Source organism: Strongylocentrotus purpuratus, unplaced genomic scaffold (assembly GCF_000002235.5).
Source record: "Strongylocentrotus purpuratus isolate Spur 01 unplaced genomic scaffold, Spur_5.0 spur5_scaffold_9, whole genome shotgun sequence".
NCBI lineage: Eukaryota > Metazoa > Echinodermata > Echinoidea > Camarodonta > Strongylocentrotidae > Strongylocentrotus > Strongylocentrotus purpuratus.
In genome coordinates, this window is record NW_022145615.1 from 19,762,469 (window position 1) to 19,783,672 (window position 21,204).

Sequence of the window (21,204 nt, forward strand, 5' to 3'; positions counted from 1 at the left end):
CCTACATACCGGAAGAAAGATTGGCCTAAGTTAATTCTTTCACGACTCTCTATCTGGTGCACCGCAATATCTGCTTTCCTATAACATTCCAAGTTCATGTAAACACAAAAGGGACCTACTAGGTATTTAGAACAACATTTCCCACTTTTTATCGTTAATAACTCAAAAACTATACATCAGATAATTCTGAAAATGATATTGGTTATAGCTGAATAGTGAACAATTTTCTGAGAGGTGATTTGAATATGATATCACATATCAGTTTTATGAAATTCATGCTTAATTGTGAAGTTAGGTTTCAGATTTTGCTCAATTTTCAACCCCCTGTACAAAATTAAAACTTTGTGAAGTCATTGGGTGTGTATGTGAGTGTGTGCTCAATCCCCACACAGCATTCATCAACCCTAGACTCTTGTACGAGAATCTTACACAATAGAGCTTCCAGATATGGAATTTGCAGCCATTGTCCATTTTTTTTCTTCCAATTTTTAAAATTAGATTTCTCATTCAAAATACATCTGCATCTGTCCGTGACGTACAATCACCAGCATCTGGTTGTCGCGTACGTTGGCTTAGGGTCAAACGCTAAACACACCTAAATATTGAAGTGTGCTTCGGCTACAAGGTTTTTAATGTCTAATGAGTCCAATTTGATTTTCAAAGTTTTCACATCGGGTGAATTTCTGGCTTCCTCATCTAGATGATTCCATTCGGGGACGGTCTTGGGGTACAGGGAATGCCGGTAGCAGTCTTTGTTGGAACTAATGACATGGTATTTATAAGTTCCCCTTTGTCTTGTTTTATACCTGCATCTACTTGAGTTAGGGAGCTGGAGATAGGTCGATATGTTGCTGGGTGTTAATCCATGCGTTTCCTTATACAATGCGGTTAGTCTGGCTTTGGTTCTGCAGACTTTCAAAGTTTCCCATTTGAGGTTTTCCAGCATCGTTGTGACACTTAATTCCCTGTCGTAGTCCCTTGTTGTGAATCTAGCTGCCCTGCGCTGTATCCTCCCCAGTTTGTCCTGGTCTGATTTATGCTGTGGGTCCCATATAGCTGCACAGAACTCTAATTTGGGCCTAATTAGCGATTTGTATGCTATGTCCTTAGTGCGAGTACTGCAGGAATGCAGATTTCTCTTTTATAGTCCTAACATCTTGTTTGCCTTTGATGAAGTTTGGTAAATGTGTGTTGCCCATATCATTACATAAAAATCAATGTAAATATTTCCCTACAAATACAAATCTTCATTTCATTTTCATAACACAAATAAATTATTCACAAAAGAGTGAGCAAAGAAGGAGAAAAATGGAATGAACTCAGATATTACTGTCATTCATAAAAAAAACACAATTCATGTTTGTATACAATGCACCCTCCATCAATAACCCCCACCACCCTGGACTTCCACCCCTTCTTCTACTTGACCCCCCCCCCCCCCCCCCCCCCCACCTATGTAAACATTCACATTCACACTCACAAGCTCGAACCTCACAAACATACACTCTTAAAAATATTGGGCAAAATGTTACCCAAAATTTACCCAACATGAGGGTAGTTATGAGTCCAACCAACTTCTGGGTAAACTTTGCCCCTTTCGTATTTTACCCATTTTAGGGCAAACTTAAATGCCCATCTAATTACCCATCTTAAGATTACCCAACCATATTACCCAGCATAATTTACTCAACTATTACCATACTATTGGGTATAAATATAAAGACTGGGTAATTGAGTTGGGCAAATCATTTACCCAACGAATTGACCAGGAATATTGCCCAATTATTACCCACCTAGGAAAAAGACTGGGTAATTGAGTTGGGTAAATCATTTACCCAACAAATTGACCAGGACTATTGCCCAATTATTACCCACCTAGAACATGGAAAAGCAATAATTGGGCAAAACGGTTGGTCATTATTCATTACCCAATTCCATTGCCCAGTTAGACATTGCCCATACATTTACCCAACCTCCTGTTTTACCAACCTTTACCCAACTCTTACCCAGTATGAGGGTTCATATGGATCCAAGGCCACGTTGGGCAAAAACAAAATGGGTAAAAATATCAAAAGAAACTACTGGGCAATCTTTCCTCTTTTTTTACTCAGCTTGATGATCATTTTACTCAGCATTGAATCCAATGCATGTAACTGACACTAAATGGGCAATATGGGGGATCCAAGAAGGGTAAACTGCAAGGGCAAAGTACAGCATGTTATATACGGACAATATAACTACAAATATAACAGAGGAGAACAATTGCATGTTGTGAACAATGTAAATATATTCTTCAACAAAACAAAAATACAATAAACAACAAAATAAATGTCACAATTAAAGTTTGAGGTATAATGGCATCATATACCTTTATAAGTAATTTGTTAACTGACTGAAATAGATCGGACTACAAATCAGGGAAGTTAGGAAAACAACTACAACTTGTAAATTAATGTTAATTACAGTGTAATATTATACCTATCCTTATTTGTAGGCATTATTACTGGAAATGATTATGCAATTACACATGATTCTGATACAAAATGGCTTGAGTTCCTTACATATACCTATCAATTCCAAACATGATGCATTGGTTTATTTAATACTCATACTTATTAAAATATATAACAACAAAAACAAAGTGAAGTATAACGATTAAAGTGTACTCCTGTAAATACATCTCCATCTTGTGAGAATGTAGTGCATATAATTATAAAAAATACATATTTATCATTAGTGCAAGAAAAAAAATGGCTATGTACAATTTTGGTTTGTTGCATATCTTTTTCATCATGTATACCTGTTTTTGTAACTCAACACTTTTCAAGATATGCAATCCAAATCCTCTAAGTTTTCACCAACCTTAAATAAAACAATATCATTTTTTTTCTCTTCAAAAGTGCTGTGACATTCTGAATATCGACATAACAAAAATCCAAAAGAGCTTGATATAGCTGTACATCACAACATATTGACTGAAAGGGTAGGAATAATTGTGTTGTTAAATGTACATGAACCAATTTTGGTGAGAATTCGTCAATCGGTTCTCGAGAACGAGACGTACGGACAGACGGAAGGATGTACCCGAAAGCATATTATAACGCCTCCGGCTACTTTGTTGCGGAGGCATACAAAGTGTTATAGGAGCCCCAAAATGTTAATGGCAAAATTACACTTAGATTGTACAATGACATGAAAAAATGTATCATTAAATCCTCATTTGTGAAAAGATTATACAAATGACTGTTTTTGAAGACAAATATCAATGAACAAATACAGAATTTAAATGTTTGCTGTACGAGGAATATTCAAATTTTGTATTCTTTTATCGATATTCATCTTAAAACACATTTCTTTGTTTAAATCCTTTCCGAAATGATTGTTTAATGACATCATTTTTCCCAAACAACTTACAGTAGCTATGCGATGAAAACTAAAAAATAGGAAATTATACATCACTACAGAGCTGGACTTATAGATAAACATTATAACAGTTTGAATCCTGAGGTGGGTTTTTCAACCGATGTTTCACTTGGATCTGTGATTTGCCATCAAATTAGTTGGGCTCCCAAAACTTTAGAAGGGAACAGTTTGTGCGATATCATATAGCTTGAGCTTCAATTGATGTCCTTAGTTGCAAGAAATGCCCTCAGATCACGAATTTTAGGTGTGATATTGGCATCTACATCACCCATACCATACACGACACTCTGCAAGAAATGCCAGACTTGGCTACATTGCTGTTGGTAGTCAACATCGAATACAAAAGTACTCTTGAACGCTACATCTACAGCAGCAAGCAGGCTTGCTGTCTCGATGGCGTGCCTCTCGACTATCACGTATGTCTGTGCAGGGTTGATCTTGCTACCCCTGGCCATTATGAACGGTTGGGAGCGCTGCTGGCCGTCGATCGACTTCATGAATTCCTCAATGTTCACCACCTCCTGTTTTGCAATAGAAACAGAGAAACAAAATTCCCCCTGTACTTATGATTGTTTCAATTGTTATCTTTACATGCAATTATTAGGCTCATAGTTAACAAAGGCATTGCTCTATGAGATTGGCACGCTCCACACCTGACATTCCATGGATGAGGAAGTAGGCTACTGGTAACTTCCAGCTTCCATTGAGTGCCACAACCATGAAAACTAGAGCGTCAGACGCAACTGGGTTGGTGTCATCTGTGTTGTCTGTTCCAGTATCTACATAGCCGTGAAATTTGTGGCCATCCCACTGTACAAGTTTCTTGATTGCCATTTCATCCAACATAAGGGAACACTGGAGTTCATGACCAGATTCTCTTGCTTCCTTCACTTTGATCTCAAGTGTGCGAAATGCTTCGTCTGTGAAGCCAGGATTTCCATCTATCGAGCTATACCATTTGCGTATTACCGATGGATGAGGCAGCTGAAGATCAAATATTTTCCGCACATATCTGTAAGCCTTCGCGGAGTAGAAATGGAGTGTGAGGGCAAACGAACGTAGTGAAGGGTGGTATTTCTCTTTTGTAGTAGTGCCAGTCTTCCTCCTTTTCACCATTCTCTTCATTATCTCAGCAGGTACGTCACACGTCTTCATCAGTATCTCGACGCCATTTTCTGAGAGAAATTTCTTTTTTTCCAGTGCCCTTACAACTTCCTGCAATGAATCGACCTTCTTACGTAATCGCCGTGACTTTGCCTGCGAAGACCTCAGACGTTTCTGGAATGAAGTGGCAACATCAAACAGTTTGTCAAGCTTACGTTTTATAGTCCTTGGACTTTGCTCAACACAGTAACTGTGATCTTGCAGACTTGACTTCTTCTTCACAGGCGTTTGGGGATTATTTGTAATGTCCTGTGGTCTGTGGGCTGTGGTCTTGATGGAGTGCACAGACGGTTGGTTGAACAGGTGTCAGGAGCTAAGAGTTCCTTCTCTGGCTGTGGTCTTGATGGAGTCGAGTCACAAGGGACGGAGGAACTGCAGGGATGGTTGGTTGAACAGGTGTCAGGAGCCAAGACATTCTTCTCTGACTCTTGGTAGTCACGAGGAAATGGAGATTTCCGTTCCTTGGTAGTCTGAAATTTCAAAGTTAAAAATGCAACATGATAAACGTTTTAGTAAAAACATATTTTCATCAAACTTTACAGTTATAATATTTCTTGTTCCGCTTTATTTACTTTTGTAGATATATCTTTTCAGTCCAATTGTATACATGTGAATACTTTAATTTTTTTAATTGAGGATGGATAGTATCTTATCAGATTTGAATTGATCAGTTATTTTAGTTATAAAAAAACAAAACAATTAGAATTTCACATATAAACATCTTGCCAGGGATAGTTCCCTCTTTTTTGCTCCCATTTATCAATCAATCTTGGGAATGAATGAAAATAATAGTCCTGATAAATATTAAAACAATACAATTTTCTTGCTTAGTTCACAATTTAGTATACCTTTATAAGATGTGCTGGAAATCTAAAGATAGTAGGAACAGCGTCTGCACGAAGTCGTGTTGTTTGTCCTGTCTTGTCAAAACACTTCTCTTCAAAGTGATCGGAACAGATGAGAGAGCATTGCTTTGGTACCCAGCAATCCCTCCTAATTTTCACTAGCCAGTCCGTCAAGAGGGCAGGATTCCGATGAGGAAATCTGATATATGCATGAGGGAAAAAAGAAGAAATAATAATTAGACATTATCATGACTACCGGTAATCATTATAGATCTAACGTTAGGCAGATTGCAGAGCAGAGACTGTTCCAAAGTTTCATCCATGAATCATCATCATCATGCCTAAATCTAGCCATGCATTATTAAAAAAAAATAATAATAATAAAAAACTCAGGGTAACTTTTACAACATTCACAACAATTATGAATTAAAACATTTCTATGACTTTTCGATCTAACGTTAGAGCACACACAGAACCATCTGTATGTCAGGCTGGCTGCATGCTGCCCTTTTTTTGCTGAGGAAATTTCTAAAGAATAATCAACAAAATCAGGTAGATCCATAAACCTACCTCAAGTCAAAATGAAATACGATATAAGTGGTTATTTTCGCGGTGGTTTTATTTTCGCGAGTCAGTCCTCGCGAACTGACTCGCGAAAATAACCACTTTCCACTTCAATGTATGGCTACATTATATGAAAACATCACAAAAATCGCGAAATTAAACTCTCGCGAATTTCCCCACCTAGTCCAAAATCGTGAAAATATATGTATGCGAAAATATTGGCTGATATACAGAAGGGTAATCTAGGGAGTAAGGTAGAGTCTATCATGTTTATTGCATTATAATTCTTTGATTTGAATTATTTTGTTAGTGGCATTTTCAGACCTTTTAAAGTTTTTCTGGACCATGCCTCCTTGGATGTTATCATGTTAAGATTGAATGTATGCACCTTTGCATGCATTCTCCAATAGTAGGAAATCCCCAATGTGCAGCAGGTCCCTGTACGAGGTCATTGACCTTGTAATTTGTACAAGTATAATTAAACGTTAGAGTCTATTTATATATGACTGACGTAATGACTTACACAGACCAGGGACGTGATAGAGAAGGACAGGAATCAAGCCGCTCTCCTTTGACCCCATGCTCCAAGCCGCCGAAAAGTTATGCGCTAATCTGCAACTGTTGACCAGGTGGTGAGATAAAAGAGTGCATGAAATTTCAGGATTTAGAATTCCTACATCAGAAAATGGTATCACTGCAACTGTTCGCTGTCCCTTCCAATGATTTCTCATCCATTGTTGAATGTGTAAAGAGTAGAACAAGCGAACACAAACTTGTGTACTTTCATCCTTTTTTAAACTTGAAAAATACAAAAAACACGCGAAAACACGCATTAGCAAACTTAATGTTATTGAAGATTGTAAATCATGGATCAAATAACGGGACATTAAAGCATGCACAAATTAGCGCATCATCCTAAAATATTGAGTTTTTGACAGAATGTAATTTTTCTTTTACCAACTCTGGCACACAAATTAAAGGAAGGACGGAGTTCTAAATTTGAAAATTTGTTTGATGCACTATTCCCAATAAAATCCCCATATAAAGTTTTTGATTTACACTGAAATTTTTGGTGGTAATTTAATATTTTGTAATAAATGTAAAACTGGTGCCTGGCTTCCGAAAGTCCCCGCAGTGGAAGCGCGGTTCGGAGCATGGAACTTCAAAGCCAAGTGGAATGTTACACATCCCATTGTTACGCTTTAGAACTCAAGAATGCGTTTGAATAAATTACAAGAGTTTCGCCTCCTTTTCTTTCACCTCCCTGCACAGACAGAGTTAAAACTTCAAAGTTCAATTAAAGCCTAACTTTTTGTTATGTAAATTCTAGTAATGCAGCCTTATGCAGACAAATAAAAAAATATCACCAACATTAACAAAAAGTTAGACATAGCTAGCCCTAACGTTAGTCATATTGTTACTAGGATTGCCATTGAACATGTGAAAAACTCAGTAACTAGTTTTACAATTACAGTTACATTACAGCGAGTTGGGTATACGGGACTACACACACATTTGGCGTTCATTCATTCATGATTAGTTTTGGGAATTTACTATATCTCTTACAAAATATTGTTGAAAAATTACCTGTGGAACGTCTTCCCACATCCTTTATGCTTCCGATTTGAGCAGTTGAAAGCCACACATGAAGGCATGTTGGTGCCTTTGGCAGTTTTATCCAGAGTATCAATCAAATCCCATTAACAACAACAGTGCGAAGTTATAGCTATTGGACCATCAACATGGCGCCGATCACGTGACACCTGCCGGATTACGGCGATGCGGAACGTCTCGCTATAATCCTTCTCCTTCTTATAATTCTGTGGATTTCACCATGACCACACTTGCTTCTTTTTTTTTGGGGGGGGGGTGGTTTTATGTGTTTTGTCTTTTGGTTGCTATTGTCCCTCATGTTGTTCTAAAAGATTCTATTTGTTATCAGCCTGATATCACTTTTGATCTCAACCTTACTGAGGATTAGCCTCATATAATACTTACATATGGTTAATTGTTAAATGTGTATTGCACTATTTTTTTTCCAAATTGCTGTACGTTTAGTTCTTATATCTGAATTTTTTTTTATGAGTTATATGGAGAAAAAAAATTAATTGAATTAATATCTATGATCTGTCTACCTGGTGGTGTAAGATTCCTCTCAATCCTAATCAATATAGTTTTGAGAAGTATTGGATTATTAAGTGTATTACACCTGTGTATTGTAGCGAATTGTTGTGATGTACATGTAGCGTGTAGCCTTTGTAAAATAATTGAATATTTTAAATATCTTTAGGTAAATTGCTGTAGTGGTTGTCAAAAGTAAATGATCAATAATGCCAAGCCGGGTAATCATTAGTTAACACTAAGCGCTTAGAAACACCAGGTGAATATTGTATTAAGCGCTATATAAATGTTATCCATTATTATTAATGTTACTGAATTTTACATACATTTTAATGGCCAATAAATAATCATCATTCTTAATACTAACCATGTTTAGTTGATACTCTGGAGGATTTGCTGTGAGCATCTTTGATGTGTTGTGTTAAGCCCTCTTCACCGCGACACAATCTCCCACATACCTGACATGTCACCTGGGCATGGTACATGTCAAGGTGATCAGTAAAGTCCTCAATATTGACATTCTGGCGACACAGGCCACATTCTAATGTTTGCTGTCTTGGCGGGCTTGTTGGTCGTCTTGGTTGGCTTGTTGTTTGTCTTGGCGGGCTTGTTGGTTGTCTTGGTGGGCTTGTTGGTTGTCTTGGTTGGCTTGTTGTTTGTCTTGGCGGGCTTGTTGGTTGTCTTGGCGGGCTTGTTGGTCGTCTTGGTTGGCTTGTTGTTTGTCTTGGCGGGCTTGTTGGTTGTCTTGGTGGGCTTGTTGGTTGTCTTGGCGGGCTTGTTGGTTGTCTTGGTGGGCTTGTTGGTTGTCTTAGCGGGCTTTTTGGTTGTCTTGGCTGGCTTGTTGGAAGGCCTCCACTGCTTTTCTTAGGTTGCTGTTCATTAGAAGAAAAAAATAGCCCAGTTAAGTAAGGATTAAAGAAGTAGACAATTTCTGATCTCTTTTTTTTCAGAATTGATTTATAATCCTTTCAATATATAGGCTAACAATACACAATTTGTAAACAAGGATCAAGGGTCTGTGAACATTCACTCTAACCATGATTTTTTATTTTTTATTTGTTCTTTTAATTTTTAATGACGAACTAACCTCATGGTAGCCGCATTTGCAGGACAGCACAGTTCCGAATACACCTAGAGCTTGCTTCCTCAAATGAAGGGGGCATGCATCGATCCTTTTCTTCACCTCCTTCCACTTCTTACCACCCGATGATTTCCCTACACTAAACCGATGTTGCCCTCTGGCGTATAATCGCATCAAATGGTCCCAATAGCTGTCCGGCTTCCCCGTCTTGGTCATTTTGCATGCTACTGTAAACAGAAGAGAAAACTGTAGAAATTAGGACTTTTATTTGACATAATTACAGTTTATTCTTCCCTGAGATTTTTTTTTTTTCACTGCTAATGATAAGTTAGAAAAGAATGGTGAAAACAAGAATAGATGGAGTGTACAATGTTCGCACGCAATTATACAAATGTATATATTATGTTATTGATTTTATGAAAAACGTGAAAGAAAAGAACCTATAATGTATATACTATCTGTTTGTAAGTTACTGTATTATTCATTTATATCCTCATGGAGAAAAAGAAGGTTAAATCCCGACTAGATCTATACAAATTTTTAAAAATTATTATTATATGTTCGAAAAGAATATGTAATTCGATTAATATTTGTATCATATATATTATACGATATACATACAACAAAAGAACCTATAACATAACTGTATTATTCATTTATGTTCGCATCATAAAAAAAGAAGGTAATATCCCAACTATATTAAAGTTTTGGTAAAGATTCAACATATCAATTATATTGGTCTCCTATGAAATATACTCAAATTCTACAATAGCATGTACATGTATATGATATAGATCTAGATCTACATGTAACGTTAGATCTAACGTTAGGCCTAGATGTGACCATTGCACCAATTCTTTATTAATTGAATCTTTGTGAAAATTTGTAGTCTATATTTGTAGTCTTCTAGACTACTTTCTAATGACCAAAATGAAAAAGCTCCAAATAGTATTATTACAAACACTGAGAATGTAGTCTAGAAAGAAACGGTGTAAATTAGGCTTTGCATAGGCCTTATATATAACTTATAAGAAGGAGATGCATTTTGAAATTTGACATGTGAATTTCATTTTCAGGGGAGAAAGAAGTAGACCCAAAACCAAGTCTAATTTGTATTTCTTAAGTGCAAACGTCATTATGAATGTTATCATCTTGTAGCAAATTTCATAAGCTTTCCAATGATGTATAATTTGTGGAGGTTTCAAATTACAAAGACATGAAAAAGATGATTTACTCGGAATGTTTCCACGCACGGGGCCGGGGCGCGGGCAGACACTGACCAAACAACTTTTTCAAGAAGGTACGGACCCCTACCAAGCCCAGGCCCCAGACCCAGCCCAAGGCCAGTGAAGGCAGTGTCCGATACGGCACTTTTTTCGCTTCGACAACATCAACTGGTGATGTTAAATGTGATGAGCATTACGAGAAAATGACATATAAACCTATGAAAACTTCCTTAAATTACTCCTGTCAATAACAAAAGCCAGTATCATTGTCCTGGGATCCTTGCTTACCTTTTCCAGGGCAGTTGAGAACTGTTTTCTTTTCTTTCCTTTCTTTTCGTCGAACTTCTGTCGCACTCCAACAGGCTTGCACAATGCACGAAGTTTGCGAGGTGTCACGTGACAAGGTTTGCACACGGCGTGCTCGCCATCCACTTTCGAAAAGTTCGGAAAGCTGTTAGGAAAGTTAGCATATCGTTCGGAAAGTGTTAGGAATGTTAGGAAAGTGTTCGCAAAGCGTTAGGAAAGTGACCCAATGTTAGGAAAGGGTAAGAAGTTGGATCCGCGCTCTGTATGGCCACGACACCTCTACATTGTCCAGTGTTTGTTTGAAAGTATAGATTAAGCAAAGAAATTCATGAGTGAAGGAAGTAAATAACTCTGCTCAATGTAATTTAATACGTTAGCAGTTGAGAGGTCCTGGCAATTCTGCTTGCATTTACATATTTCTGGATCAGTGAAATACCTTACCGTACTACAATGTATGGTAGTATACACTATAACTAAGTTTGGGGTGGTAATTTAAAATTATCTAACTTTAAAGTCTTCAAGATTTCCAAATGTGCCAACAAACTTCCATTTCCAATGACCTTTGATGATCCATGTATGATCTCTCACATCTTGTTAGAGAACATTGCTCTCACAGATACATTTGAATATGCTTCAAACTGATTTCTGTGAATAAAATGAACAGTCCCACACAAACAGAAACAGCAAATCTACATTGAGATAAAGGTCTGGCACAGATCCATTGAAATCATGAATTTAGAAGGTGAAACAATTTGTTATATTTTTTAAATAACTATTTTGACCTTTCAAACCACACTTTCACTGACACAACAAAACCGAACCTAATACAGGGCAATGTTCATATCTCTATTTGCACTGCTCCAAAGATGCTTCTGTCAAAACTAATTTGTGTACTGTGTAGGTAGTGTTGTTATGTCCGGCAAGCAAACCATTCCAAAGTATATCAATGGACTGGAGAAAATATTGAAATAAAAAATCACATACCTACCAGGTTTTTGAGGAAGTCGACAGCTTGCATTCTCAGGGAAGTTGCACTCTTTACAGGACTGCCCAGTCTGGCCATTTGATCCGAAATGCAGTGAAAAAAGCAATTTCCATCAGATGGCACGGGACGCCTGAACATCAGATTAGGAGCTTGCACATTACATTTCGGCCTTTCCAGATACGACTGGTGACTTCGCTACTTAATAGGTCCTGGGGATAAACCTTTTTATTTTTCATTAAAAAATAGATAAAATTTCAATTGTTCAACTTTCTGTGATCATTCTTTTATTTCTGGCATAACACCTTTTATAATTAAAGTAATTCTAACATTGTCGTGCCAATCATCTGTTTGACTTTCAGACACATTTCTGTAACACTGCTTATTCTTAGACCTTAAATTTGTGGAATAGATTTATAATACAGCTTCTGGAATATTCCGTAATGTCATGATGAGCACTGTATACCTAAATACAGGGTGTCCCAGAAAAAAAAGGAAACTAATCTTTTCCAGAATATATTTTATTACCAAATAAATTTGTTCAAAAGATATACATCATTATAAAGGGCATAATCTCTTCTTTCATTTGAGCACTACCAAACACATGATGATATCTCAATGAATTATCGATAAGGGACAACTTGTTTAACTGATTTTTTTTTCTTCTGGAACATAAATATGTATATGTCTGCACAGCCATGCCCTTTTTTTCCCCATATTTTATTTATTAGAGATTTCATTCAAAATAAATAATTACATAAAAATAAATGTAAATAATTCCACACAAATACAAATCTTCATTTTGTTTTCATAACACAAATAAGTTATTCACAAAACAGTGAGCAATGAAGGAGAATAATGGAATGAAATCACAAAAAAAATGTTATAACAATAATAACATACTGAACTTAGTTATTACTGTCATTCATAAAAAATAACATAATACATATTTGTATACAATGCACCCTCCCTCAATATCCCCCACCACCCCTCCACCCCTTCTTCTACTTGCCCCTCCCCCCCCCCCCACCTTCGTAAACATTCACATTCACACTCACACCTCACAAACATACACAGATTCACACGCGCACAACACTGGACACATCATATCTGTTCACATTCATATTCTTTTTTCCTTTTTAGTTCTACTGGCCGTATGCGATACAATGGCGCCTCCGCTAGCATCATGTGGATAATTTGACGCCATGTCTTGGAAGATTTTCTTGATCTTTATTTCCACTATTTGCTGCTTTTTCATGGATGATTGTGTCCTCAAATCGAGTCCCTCCTTCCTGCATTCATGGTTTTGATAAAAGTGCAGTCACAAATAAATGTTTCCACCAAATTAATCCAATTCAATTCAATTCAATTTATTTAGTTGTTCATTTATTCCCGAATTCCGTCATGCTGCAAGTCAAAGACAGTCCTGTAAAATCCTGGAGTATCGCGGTGTGCATAATATCTTCTCAGTAGTGTGTACCTCTTGCCACCTGAATGGCCACCCGCTTTGAGAAGGTTGATGTCATTTTCTTTGCCAACTATTAACTTTATTCATTTATTCCCGAATTCCGTCACGCTGCAATTTAAAGACAGTCCTGTAAAATCCTGGAGTATCACGGTGTGCATAATATCTTCTCAGTAGTGTGTACCTCTTGCCACCTGAATGGCCACCCGCTTTGAGAAGGTTGATGTCATTTTCTTTGCCAACTATTAACTTTATTCATTTATTCCCGAATTCCGTCACGCTGCAATTCAAAGACAGTCCTGTAAAATCCTGGAGTATCGCGGTGTGCATAATATCTTCTCTGTAGTGTGTACCTCTTGCCACCTGAATGGCCACCCCGCTTTGAGAAGGTTGATATCATTTTCTTTGCCAACTATTAACTCACTACGTGAATAGCTTGGTCTGTTGTACTTCCCTGTCTGATCGCAAGTAACATCTTCAGGAAATTCAAGTCTTGATGAGTCAATGATAAACTCAGTTCGTCATCACAGGCACTAGGTACGCTGCTGTTTACTGTGGAAGACGGAAATAGGATCTTTTGTGCAACATCTATGCTGTTCCTATAAAAGTTCTTGCTTTTCTTGAAAGCATGCCACTTCCTGCGATAGAGAATGTGCACACCTTGCTCTTCCTGATGATGTGCTTCCGTTGGTGGTTTGACATCTTCATCTTCATCAGACTCAATATCTACTACCACTGAATGTCCTCCACTTTAACTCGCGTTGCTCCTGTGTGCACCATTGGAAGCCCTTGCTGAGACCTGGTCAAAATAAAGAAGGAAGAAAAAGACACTGTTTTGTAGTTGGTTGTTTATACACAAATCTAAAAAAACTTGCTTAATATACTTTTTAATGAGATTCATAGGCAAATATTGTCCAGTGTTTGTTTGAAAGTATAGATTAAGCAAAGAAATTCACGAGTGAAGGAAGTAAACAACTCTGCTCAAAGTAATTTAATGCGTTAGCAGTCGAGAGCTCCTGGCAATTCTGCTTGCATAATTGCATGTTTCTGGATCAGTGGAATACCTTACCGTACTACAGTGTATGGTAGTATACACTATAAATAAGTTTGGGGTGGTAATTTAAATTTATCTGACTTCCAAGTCTTCAAGATTTCCAAATGTGCCAACAAACTTCCAATTCCAATGACGTTTGATGATTCATGTATGATCTCTCACATCTTGTAAGAGAACATTGCTCTCACAGATACATTTGAATATGCTTCAAACTGATTTCTTTGAATAAAATGTACAGTCCCACACAAACGGAAACAGCAAATCTACACTGCACACATCATACCTGTTCACATTCATATCCTACTGGCCGTATCCGATAAAATGGCGCTTTTGCTTGCATCATGTGGATAATTTGACACCATGTCTTGGAATATTTTCTTGATCTTTATTTCCACTATTTGCTGCTTTTCATGGATGATTGTGTCCTCAGATTGTAGTCCCTCCTTCCTGCATTCATGGTTTCGTGAAATGTCCAGTCACAAATAAATGTTTCCACCAAATTAATCCAATTCAATTCAATTCAATTCAATTCATTTCATTTATTTATTCCTGAATTCCGTCACGCTGCAATTCAAATACAGTCCTGTAAAATCCTGGAGTATCGCGGTATGCATAATATCTTCTCAGTAGTGTGTACCTCTTGCCACCTGAATGGCCAACCGCTTTGAAAAGGTTGATGTCATTTTCTTTGCCAACTATTAACTCACTACGTGAATAGCTTGGTCTGTTGTACTTCCCTGTCTAATTGCAATTAACGTCTCCAGAAAATTCAAGTTTTGATGAGTCAATGATAAAACTCAGTTCGTCATCACAGGCACTAGGTACACTTCTGTTTACTGTGGAAGACGGAAATAGGATCTTTTGTGCAACATCTGTGCTGTTCCTATAAAAGTTCTTGCTTTCCTTGAAAGCATGCCATTTCCCGCGATAGAGAACGGGCTCATCTTGTTCTTCCCAATGATGTGCTTTCATTTGTGGTTTGACATCCTCATCTTCATCAGACACAACATCTATTACCACTGGAATATCCTCTACTTTAACTCGTAGTCCCTCCTTCCTGCATTCATGGTTTCGGGAAATGTCCAGTCACAAATAAATGTTTCCACCAAATTAATCCAATTCAATTCAATTTATTTATTTATTCCCGAATCCCATCACGCTGCAATTCAAAGACAGTCCTGTAAAATCCTGGAGTATCGCGGTGTGTATAATATCTTCTCAGTAGGGTGTACCTCTTGCCACCTGAATGGCCACCCGCTTTGCGAAGGTTGATGTCATTTTCTTTGCCAACTATTAACTGACTACATGAATAGCTTGGTCTGTTGTACTTCCCTGTCTGATCGCAAGTAACGTCTTCAGGAAATTCAAGTTTTGATGAGTCAATGATAAAACTCAGTTCGTCATCACAGGCACTAGGTACACTTCTGTTTACTGTGGAAGACGGAAATAAGATCTTTTGTGCAACATCTGTGCTGTTCCTATAAAAGTTCTTGCTTTCCTTGAAAGCATGCCATTTCCCACGATAGAGAATGGGCTCATCTTGTTCTTCCCAATGATGTGCTTTCATTTGTGGTTTGACATCCTCATCTTCATCAGACACAACATCTATTACCACTGGAATATCCTCCACTTAAACTCGTAGTCCCTCCTTCCTGCATTCATGGTTTCGGGAAATGTCCAGTCACAAATAAATGTTTCCACCAAATTAATCCAATTCAATTCAATTTATTTATTTATTCCCGAATCCCCTCACGCTGCAATTCAAAGACAGTCCTGTAAAATCCTGGAGTATCGCGGTGTGTATAATATCTTCTCAGTAGGGTGTACCTCTTGCCACCTGAATGGCCACCCGCTTTGAGAAGGTTGACATCGTTTTCTTTTCCAACTATTAGCTCACTACGTGAATAGCTTGGCCTGTTGTACTTCCCTCTTTGATCGCAAGTAACATCTTCAGGAAATTCAAGTTTTGATGAGTCAATGATAAAACTCAGTTCGTCATCACAGGCACTAGGTACACTGCTCTTTACTGTGGAAGACGGAAATAGGATCTTTTGTGCAACATCTATGCTGTTCCTATAAAAGTTCTTGCTTTCCTTGAAAGCATGCCACTTCCCACGATAGAGAATGGGCTCATCTTTCTCTTCCCGATGATGTGCTTCCGTGGGTGGTTCTTCATCTTTATCTTTGAAGTGAGACTCTGAGCGCACCTCTGCATTGTCATTCTCGATCCTCTCGTACACCTCTCTCTTGGTGAAGCATGACGGAAGATTGAGTCTTTCCTGATCCCATTCTTCCTGGAGTATCGCGGTGTGCATAGTATCTTCTCAGTAGTGTGTACCTATTGCCATCTGAATGGCCAACCGCTTTGAAAAGGTTGATGTCATTTTCTTTGCCAACTATTAACTGACTACATGAATAGCTTGGTCTGTTGTACTTCCCTGTCTGATCGCAAGTAACATCTTCAGGAAATTCAAGTTTTGATGAGTCAATGATAAAGCTCAGTTCGTCATCACAGGCACTAGGTACGCTGCTGTTTACTGTGGAAGACGGAAATAGGATCTTTTGTGCAACATCTATGCTGTTCCTATCAAAGTTCTTGCTTTCCTTGAATGCATGCCACTTCCCACAATAGAGAATGTGCTCATCTTTCTCTTCCCAATGATGTGCTTCCGTTGGTGGCTTGACATCTTCCTCAGACTCAACATCGATTACCTCCACTTTAACTCTCTTTGCTCCTTTGTTCACGATTCGAAGCACTTCCCGAGACCTGGTCAAAATAAAGAAGGAAGAAAAAGACACTGTTTTGTAGTTGATTGTTTATACACAAATCTAGAAAAAAATTGCTTAATGTACTTTTTCATGAGATTCATAGGCAAATATTGTCCAGTGTTTGTTTGAAAGTATAGATTAAGTAAAGAAATTCATGAGTGAAGGAAGTAAATAACTCTGCTCAAAGTAATTTAATATGTTAGCAGTTGAGAGCTCCTGGCAATTCTGCTTGCATTTGCATGTTTCTGGATCACATGTGAGAATGTTCATCATCATCTGCATATTTCAACTTTAGCTAATCATTAATGATTAAATAATGCGATTAAAAATGAATGAGACACCCATTTGGCTTGCCATATTCCACTTCCAGTCGTTCAAAAAGTCATGCATTACTTTACGAACATGCATCTTTATGAAACACTAGGCCAGGCCATCACCAGTCTTACTCTCACTCTGTCTCACTCGACTCATGTTGCGAACATGGTTGACAGTTAGTTTTATAACTTTCACCATCTCTTTCTCTTCTTCTAGGGTCAAACGAAACCTCCTTTTCTGCCTTGGTTTTTTGTTTTACCTTACCTGCCTCTGCCTGTTAGGTTTGTTGCCTTCTTGATCATCGGCTTTGCTTGTTGTTGGTTGTGGCTCAAGGTCACCTTCAATGCCTCCGCTTGCACCATGTGGATAATTTGACGCCATGTCTTGAAGATTTTCTTGATCTTTATTTCCACTATTTGCTGCTTTTTCATGGATGATTGTGTCCTCAAATCGAGTCCCTCCTTCCTGCATTCATGGTTTCGATAAAAGTGCAGTCACAAATAAATGTTTCCACCAAATTAATCCAATTCAATTCAATTCAATTCAATTCATTTAGTTGTTCATTTATTCTCGAATTCCGTCACGCTGCAATTCAAAGACAGTCCTGTAAAATCCTGGAGTATCGCGGTGTGCATGATATCTTCTTGGTAGTGTGTACCTCTTGCCACCTGAATGGCCAACCGCTTTGAGAAGGTTAATGTCATTTTCTTTGCCAACTATTAACTGACTACGTGAATAGCTTGGTCTGTTGTACTTCCCTGTCTAATCGCAAGTAACATCTTCAGGAAATTCAAGTTTTGATGAGTCAATGATAAAACTCAGTTCGTCATCGCAGGCACTAGGTACACTGATGTTTACTGTGGAAGACGGAAATAGGATCTTTTGTGCAACATCTATGCTGTTCCTATAAAAGGTCTTGCTTTCCTTGAAAGCATGCCACTTCCCGCGATAGAGAATGGGCTCATCTTTCTCTTCCCGATGATGTGCTTCCGTGGGTGGTTCTTCATCTTCATTTTTGAAGTGAGACTCTGAGCACACCTCTGCATTGTCATTCTTGATCCTCTCGTACACCTCTCTCTTGCTGAAGCATGACGGCAGATCGAGTCTTCCCTGAACCCATTCTTCCTGACGATTTTGACTCCTGTACAAAGTTTTAATTTTGTACAGGGGGTTGGAAATTGAGCAAAATCAGAAACCTAATGTTTGTTACTGGTAGTTTCCTCCGTTTCATTATTTTTAGATGTCGGTTCCAATGCTTGGACAATTATCTTCTTCAGCACTTTCACATTCATTACATATAAATGGTGCCCCACTTACACATCTTATATATTAAGTCAACATATGCATTCCTTTGCAGGCAGAATGATAGTAAAACTTGCACCTTTTACTGCTACATTTCATCATGACAGTCATCTCGCTCTCTTCCTCGCATAATTTGCAGACTTTCTTATCTGTGGTGTTATCATGTTGTGATGAATCTTCTTGGGGACTGTCCTGGGAGTTTAGTTGAATGTCTGGTGGGGTTCGAAACAGATCATTTTCGGTCTCATCGTTGCTGTCCATTTTAACATATAATAATAACAATAAATTACATTTATAAAGCGCTTACCAGTAATACAATGTTTCTAATTGTGGCAAAGGGCACTGGAAAGCTGGCCTTTTCCAGACCAGAGCCAACAAAGCTGTATGGTGACCATGCAAGGTTGCTGGTCCAATTGGTGAGGTAATTCTTTGTAGAGTTAGAACAGAAAGATTTGTCAAATGAGGAAAGAGTCGCCAAGGTGGCAGAGGTCTTCAAGAGCATAGCAGTTCAACTGTTGATAATGACCTGTTTAGAACTGGGAATAGCAACCTGTCCGTCGCCAAGGTCTATGTTGCGGACGGCATGGTCAGGTTTATCCTTATGCCGACTTCATGTGTTATGGAAGGAAATTGATGGACCCTACAGAGCGTTCACATTAAAAGTAATTTGAAGTGGTGGTAAAAGTAGTGAAGCACTAACTATACAATTTCCAATTTTAGAAAGCATATAATCATTGTTGAGGACAATGCTGCAGCCAATCTAATAAATCATCCGGTGCTGAAGATGGATTCTACAAACCCTAGTTTGTAGTTTACTTTAGTTTTAATTAACCCAAAGAACCTCAGACATTTTTTTTTTTTTTTTGTAAACAGAAGGCACTGTTGGATCCGCCAGAAAGCCGGGAGCAAATTATGAAGTTTATCTAATTTCTCGGTTATAAAGCAAGAGAAAAAAAGTCAAAAAAGCAATTAAAGTGGAAGTAAATTCATGGTAATCATTTGAAATAGAGGGAACAATTATAAATGGCAAAAGGCAATGGCTTTGAAACGGAACAAAACAGGGCAAAGTATGAAACCCCCACAGTGACAGAATATGATTGCAACAGTGACTGGAGCAAATAAAATGAGTACAATTTACTATACTGACCTTAAAGCCCAGTGTTTGGAGCCCCAAATTTGCCAACAATTTTGTGGCAAAATTTTACTTAAATGTATCATAATGTGAAAGAGGATGTCATTTAAGACTCACTTCTGCAAGGATTTCCTACAAAAAAATGTGTTTGAAGACAAATATAGATAAAAGAATACATAATTGGTGTTTTCTTAAACCTAATTTTTGTATTCTTTTATTAATATTTGATTTAAAACAAATTTGTTTTGAAAATCCTTGCAGAAACGTGTCTTAAATAACACCCGTCTTTCACATTATGATACAATTTAAGTGAAATTGTGCCATCATATTTGTTAGGGGTCCCAACACTTTAGAGGGGCTTTAACCCAATTTTGATATATCTGTTATCTTTGGACTATCGAAGATCTTGTATTTCTTCATAAAATCAAAGTGTTAATGACTTCTCAAGTTAGGTGTCATTTGATACTGTTTGGATGAAAAATAAATTTATTTAAGTGTGAATCATTATTGAAATTCCTCTGACAAAATCATGCTAGTGACACATGAAGAAATGGTTCCACAGCAAAGGTTAAACTGTAAAACTTCCTATATTGATCTATAACTAAAATTTAACTATTTTAGGATGTACTAAGCTACATTAGATTACATATTAAACTATTTCAAACTATTTGAACTATATTTTACTTTTAAATATAGGATATATTAAGCTACATTAGATTACATATTAAACTATTTCAAACTATATTTTACTTTTAAATATAGGATATATTAAGCTACATTAGATTACATATTAAACTATTTCAAACTATTTTAAATATATTTTACTCTTAAATTTTACCCTACTGAATATTAAACTACATACCCCAGTATATATTATCTCATTATACTGAGCTTTATCTTCACCATCATTTTAATTATTATACCTCACTGTGTCACCAATTTCACAAACATGTACCATATAAGTAAAAGAGATTTCATGACAAATTTTTGATTACGGTCTGTACTTTCATTATTCATCTTTAATACAAACAGTGCTCTATGATAACAAACTTCACAAGTCATCAATCCATTAAGAACTTCAAAAGACAATTATTAGGGCTTGTGATAGTCCAAAGATATTAGATACTATGAGATATAAATGGTATAAACCACCTACAGCCCTGATAGGGTTAGAGATTACACAGCTACAGGTTCAGATAATGTAAATCCCTGAATGAAAACAAATCTCACACACACTATGTGGCATTGAATGTCCTGGTCATGCATAATTCACCCTGTCCTAGCTCTGTATTTGCCCCAGCCTCTGATGGATAAGACACGGCACACAGGCTTTCAGAGCAATTAAAAGAAAGCAACAAAATTGTTCAAAGCAAATGAAAGATGTACATGACATGTACAGAATAGCTTGGTTCTGTCTGATGGAAGCTATCAAACAATGTGAAAAAGATATCAAGG

General features: G+C 37.4%; 1 protein-coding gene across 1 annotated transcript; it reads right to left on the reverse strand.

The window, feature by feature from the left end:
- Window positions 1-3,800: 3,800 nt before the first annotated feature.
- LOC100893527 (THAP domain-containing protein 2-like) lies at window positions 3,801-7,651 on the reverse strand. The gene is made up of 4 exons (XM_030976371.1): window positions 7,584-7,651; window positions 5,436-5,631; window positions 4,889-5,057; window positions 3,801-4,850 (listed from the first exon to the last, which is right to left on the reverse strand). The coding sequence occupies exons 1-4, from the start codon at window positions 7,649-7,651 to the stop codon at window positions 4,036-4,038; spliced, it is 1,248 nt and encodes a 415-aa protein (XP_030832231.1). The 3' UTR covers window positions 3,801-4,035.
- Between the last annotated feature and the right edge of the window lie 13,553 nt (window positions 7,652-21,204).